The sequence below is a fragment of the Leptopilina boulardi genome, unplaced genomic scaffold, assembly GCF_019393585.1.
Source record: "Leptopilina boulardi isolate dan_hultmark-lab unplaced genomic scaffold, ZJU_Lbou_2.1 LbouV2_202, whole genome shotgun sequence".
Taxonomy (NCBI): domain Eukaryota; kingdom Metazoa; phylum Arthropoda; class Insecta; order Hymenoptera; family Figitidae; genus Leptopilina; species Leptopilina boulardi.
In genome coordinates this window covers 516,785-522,530 of record NW_026137755.1, presented here as the reverse complement: position 1 = coordinate 522,530, position 5,746 = coordinate 516,785, and the positions used below count along the sequence as shown (strand labels likewise).

General features: G+C 28.3%; 1 protein-coding gene across 1 annotated transcript; it reads right to left on the bottom strand.

The window, feature by feature from the left end:
- Positions 1 to 1,708: 1,708 nt before the first annotated feature.
- On the bottom strand, positions 1,709 to 3,422 carry LOC127278449 (facilitated trehalose transporter Tret1-like). Its single transcript, XM_051300182.1, has 2 exons — positions 3,254 to 3,422; positions 1,709 to 3,081 (listed from the first exon to the last, which is right to left on the bottom strand). Exons 1-2 carry the CDS (start codon positions 3,321 to 3,323, stop codon positions 1,709 to 1,711), a joined length of 1,443 nt encoding a protein of 480 aa, XP_051156139.1. The 5' UTR covers positions 3,324 to 3,422.
- Positions 3,423 to 5,746: the final 2,324 nt, after the last annotated feature.

Genomic DNA, 5,746 nt, shown 5'->3' with positions numbered 1-5,746 from the left:
GTCTTACCACCTTACTTGCTTCCTTCCTTCCTTCCTTTTACCTTCAACCTTCTTCACTCGCTATAAAGCTTTTCAATCTAAAAACCCCCTTATGTTTCGCAGCATGCATGTTGATAGAATCAGATATTCAAAAGTGACATACAAAATTTTCTTAATATTCATTTTCTTCTATCTCATTAGAGATGTCTTACAATCAGTGACAAAAATATTAGAGAAGCTATATTACCGTTGCTAAGGAAAAAATCCTTAGCAACCATTGCTGAAGAAAGATAATGCTAAGTAAAAAAAAAATCCTTAGCGACGGTTGTCATGGAAACGGTTGTCATGGTAATAATTGCCATGTTAACTGTTGTCATGGTAATAATTGCCACGTTAACTGTTGTCATGGAAACGGTTGCTATGGTAAAGGTTGTCATGTAAACGGTTGTCATGGAAACAGTTGCTATGGAAACGGTTGCTATGGAAACGGTTGTCATGGTAATAATTGCCACGTTAACTGTTGTCATGGAAACGGTTGCTATGGTAACGGTTGTCATGGTAATGGTTGCCATGTAAACGGTTGTCATGGAAACAGTTGCTATGGAAACAGTTGTCATGGAAACGGTTGTCATGGTAATAATTGCCACGTTAACTGTTGTCATGGAAACGGTTGTCATGGAAACAGTTGCTATGGAAACGGTTGTCATGAAAACGGTTGCTATGGAAACGGTTGTCATGGTAATAATTGCCACGTTAACTGTTGTCATGGAAACGGTTGCTATGGAAACGGTTGTCATGGTAATAATTGCCATGGAAACGGTTGCTATGGTAACGGTTGTCATGATAATAATTGCCATGGAAACGGTTGCTATGGTAACGGTTGTCATGGTAATAATTGCCACGTTAACTGTTGTCATGGAAACGGATGCTATGGTAACGGTTGTCATGGTAATAATTGCCACGTTAACTGTTGTCATGGAAACGGTTGCTATGGTAACGGTTGTTATGTAAACGGTTGTCATGGAAACAGTTGCTATGGAAACAGTTGTCATGGAAACGGTTGCTATGGAAACGGTTGCTATGGAAACGGTTGTCATGGTAATAATTGCCATGGAAACGGTTGCTATGGTAACGGTTGTCATGGTAATAATTGACACGTTAACTGTTGTCATGGAAACGGATGCTATGGTAACGGTTGTCAAGGTAATAATTGACACGTTAACTGTTGTCATTGAAACGGTTGCTATGGTAATTAAAATTTTCAAAATGATCAAATTTCCAAAAGTTTTATGCTAATATTAAAAATCTTAATTTCGTATCAATGAAACCATTAAACAGGAAAATTCAGACTCTATTTGAGATTCAATATTAAAAAAAAAAAAAACAAATAAAATTATCCTTATATATAAAAAAAAATTCGTTATCAAAAGTTCAACGTCATTTTCTTCTTCTTCAAATTGATAACAATATTTGCAAAAATAAACCAAGATTACAATATATATTTTAAAACAATGAAAATTGTAAAATCATGGAAAATATTAACAGAATAAATATTTATACTTCATTATATTTTTTGTATTGTTGGTATTTTTTTAATAATAAAAAAAAAACACTTAATTCAAAGTTCAAACATAAGAAATACTAAATTCTCCATCTTACATAATTAAGATAAGATATGATAACGCCAATTTTTTTTTTTTAAAAAGCAATCAAGAAAATTTTTTATTTCTCATAATTTTGTCCAAACAAATGAATTTGAATTTTTATCAATATTTTTTTTATTCGATAAATGTAAAATATCTTGAATTTCTTCTAATGTTTTACCTTTAGTTTCAGGTGAAAATATAAAAAATATAATTCCACCACTAAAACAACAAATGGAATAAATCCAAAATGTTGTATAAATACCAATTATATTATTCATCCATTGAAATGAGAGTTTAACAAAAAATATCATAATATCGGCAATAATTGCCGAGCATGTAATAGCTGTTACTTTAATATAAAGTGAAAAAATTTCACCTGTTATAACATATGTTAATGAACCAACTCCCAATGTTGAGGCAATATTATAAAATATTAAACCAAACAATGGTAACCATGTTATTGAATTTACATCAAAATTAAGTGAAAATTTAATAAAAAAAAATAATCCCACAATTATTAAGCCAATTGAAGAGAATATTGACGAATAAAGAACAATTTTTCTTCTTCCAATACGTTCAATAAATTGTGATACAATCAATAACATTAATAATGTAACAATTGTATATAATATCGCTGATAATTCAGGTGCCAATGAAAATCCACTATAACTAAATATTTCTTGTGTATAAGCAGCAATTGCATATCTTCCCGACAATGTTTTTGTTGAATGCAATAAAATTAAAAGAAAAAATCCTTTTCTATTGCCTTTTAAATAAAATAAATCCCACAATGCCAATGTTTTAGTTTCTTTTGCATTTTTAACCATTGAATTAATTCGATAAATTTCATTGTCAATAATTTCACAATTATTTGTTCCATTTAATTGAATTAAAGAATTTTGTGCCTCTTTCATTTTATCGTGTAATAATAGATAATATGGACTCTCAGGAATAAAGGCAAATGTAATTATATATAAAAGTGGCATTAAAAGGACTGATAAATTCATTATATTATAAGGAAGATATGCCCCAAATATAAGGACAATTAAGCTACCACTCTGTAAGCTTATTCTCAATATTAAAAGTAATATTCCTCTTATATTTTTTTCTGCAATTTCACCAATATACATCATGGCAAAATTTATTGCTATCGAATTTGCCAAACCATTAATAAATCGTGATGCATATAAAATTTTCACATTATATGCAAAAATAATCATTAGCCATGAAATTATTTGAAATAAAGTTGATATTGCTAGACAATATTTACGTCCCATAAATGGGGAAAAAAGTGGATTTATTAAATTTCCAATAACACCGCCAATATCTAAAGTTGATGCTATCCATGATCCTTCGAATTCTGATATTGGAATTTTGGAATTATTTGTTTTTAAATATGGTAATGCGGGCGATGTCCATGAAAGACTTGTACCACAACCAATTGACGTAAACGAAACTGTTAAAATGAAATATTTCAATTTCTATGCTACAAAAAAGATTGTAAATATTACAATACTGATAGTACATTTTACAATACAGATCGTAAATACTACCATACTGTTTGTAATAATTATAAATACTACAATTTATAAAAAATACAAAAATTTTTATAAATGAAAAAAACATACCACAAATAGTAATTGCAATTTGGATCAAAAGACTTTTTCGTTTTTGTGAAATAGGCACAAAAATTTTCATCTTTCATTCATATATTTCACTATTTTTCCATTTTTAAATGATTTGATTAAAACAAAAAAAAAAGTGCAAAAAGAAATTTTTAAATATGTATTGAATTCATTGTGATACTAATGATTACTGAAGCGAAAAAAAAAATTAAATATCTTTTGTAATCAAAATTTGATAAGATATAAATGAGAGAATGTAGTTTTGTTACATATTCGTGAAAAGAATTTATTATTGAAAGTAAACATATAATTAAGTATAAAAAAAATTTATTACATTAAAAAAATTTAATTCTTTTTAATTTAAAGAAAAATGTAATAAAAAATTTAATAATAGGAAATAAAGTATCTTTTTTGTTGGCAAGAGTTTTAAAAATAGTAGATAAGTAAATAAAAAGACTCTATATAAATATAAAACACATCAATTGCTTATTTTCTAACTGTAAAAGAGGTTTGGAAACATTGTCCCCTGGGGCTTGTATCTTCTTATGCAAGAACAGAACCGCGTAGAAGCCTGATTTTGTGAGACATACTCTCCTGGGGCCAGTTTTAAAATTCAAACCCCATACGTGAAGACCAAGGGTTCGGCAACATGCTGCTACTCATATCAATCCCACGATCAATATTACATCAAAAAAGTTTTTTTTTTATTCTTCTAAACTATTTTTTCATAAAAAAAAAAAATTTCTCTCTTTTTTTGCTTTTCTAAATTTATATAAAATAATGATAATAATAATAATACAATTTTTTACAATTTGATTTTCTTAACAATATTTTTGTGGAGCTAAAATTTGCATAATATCTAAAAGTGAAAACTAAGCGGAATTGTATGCTAATCGCATCGATCGAGCACTCTTAATCCATTAATGAACTTTTCTGACTGGTATTACTCGGGTTAAATCTGTGAATGCTCTTCGGTATACGTATATTTTACACGCGCATACATTTACAAGAAAATACATCGTATTTGCGCAAATCTATAATACTTATAATGAAAAATTGTCTCTTCTTTTTGATAAAAATATCGTGTATAATTTTTTACACTGGACACAGTAAAATATATCAAACTCAATAATTTCTTACAATAATCTATAATTGTCATCTATAGTAAAATTATCAACATATTTAAAAAAAAATTAACTTTTTTTTTTAATCTATAATTTATTTTTATTAATAGAAAATTTATTTATTTATTATTATTTATATATATATATATATATATCGTGAAGAAATTTCTTTTTCATTCTTTCTTTATCTACATCGCGGATAAAAGAACAACTGTAGTATGCAAATTGACTAAAATCCCCTTTATCATTCTGTCAAACACGTCATTGGTTATATGCCTATTTCTAGTCGCGTAGAAGACGACAAATTCCTCAAATATTTATCTCTTGTACCTTTCTCTGTCTCTCTCACTCATACATATATATATATATATACACGATTTCTCGCCCTTGTCATTCCTGGTGACGCTTCCGTTTCACACCCAGCGAGTATGTCAATTCTGACGCCTATCGACGTATGACAAACAGCCCCTTGTTGCGACGACAGCCTTGACAACCGGAACAAAAGCTCGTCCCACAAGCCTCTCGAGAATCGAGGCACTGTCACAAAAGACACCACAATCTCAAAGCTTCTTTTTCTCAACCCTCAAAATTCACGGAAAACCACCCCCCCCCCCCACCCAACCTTCTTCCTCTTCTTGCATAACTTATTTAAAACGACAATCTATTGTCATTCTATAATTCTAATTTGTAATTAATATTTAGATCGATGTTGCGAAATACGTATCAAATTCATTTGAGTACAAAACAAAAAATTGACACTTTGTACTCAGTTTTTAGTTTGTCAATAAAAAAACAAAAATATTAGAATCAAGATGGTTAATTTTACAATACAGATTGTAAACATTACAACACTGATAATATATTTTACAATACAGATAGTGAATTTTACAATACAGATTATATATTTTACAATAGTAATAGTATATATAACAATACAGATTGTAAATTTTACAATACAATTTTTTAATATTACAATATTATACGGAAAGTAAATTTTACAATACCAATTGTAAACATAATACAGATAGTAAATTTTCCAATACAGATGGTAAATAGTTCAGTTTCAGTATAGTAAATTTTTCAATACAGATGGTATATAATTCATTGTTCAGTATAGTAAATTTTCCAGTACAGATGATAAATAGTTCAGTATAGTAAATTTTCCAATACAGATGGTAAATAGTTCAGTTTCAGTATAGTAAATTTTTTAATACAGATGGTATATAGTTCAGTTTCAGTATAGTAAATTTTCCAATACAGATGATAAATAGTTCAGTATAGTAAATTTTCCAATACAGATGGTAAATAGTTCAGTTTCAGTATAGTAAATTTTCCAATACAGATGATAAATTGTTCAGTATAATAAATTTTC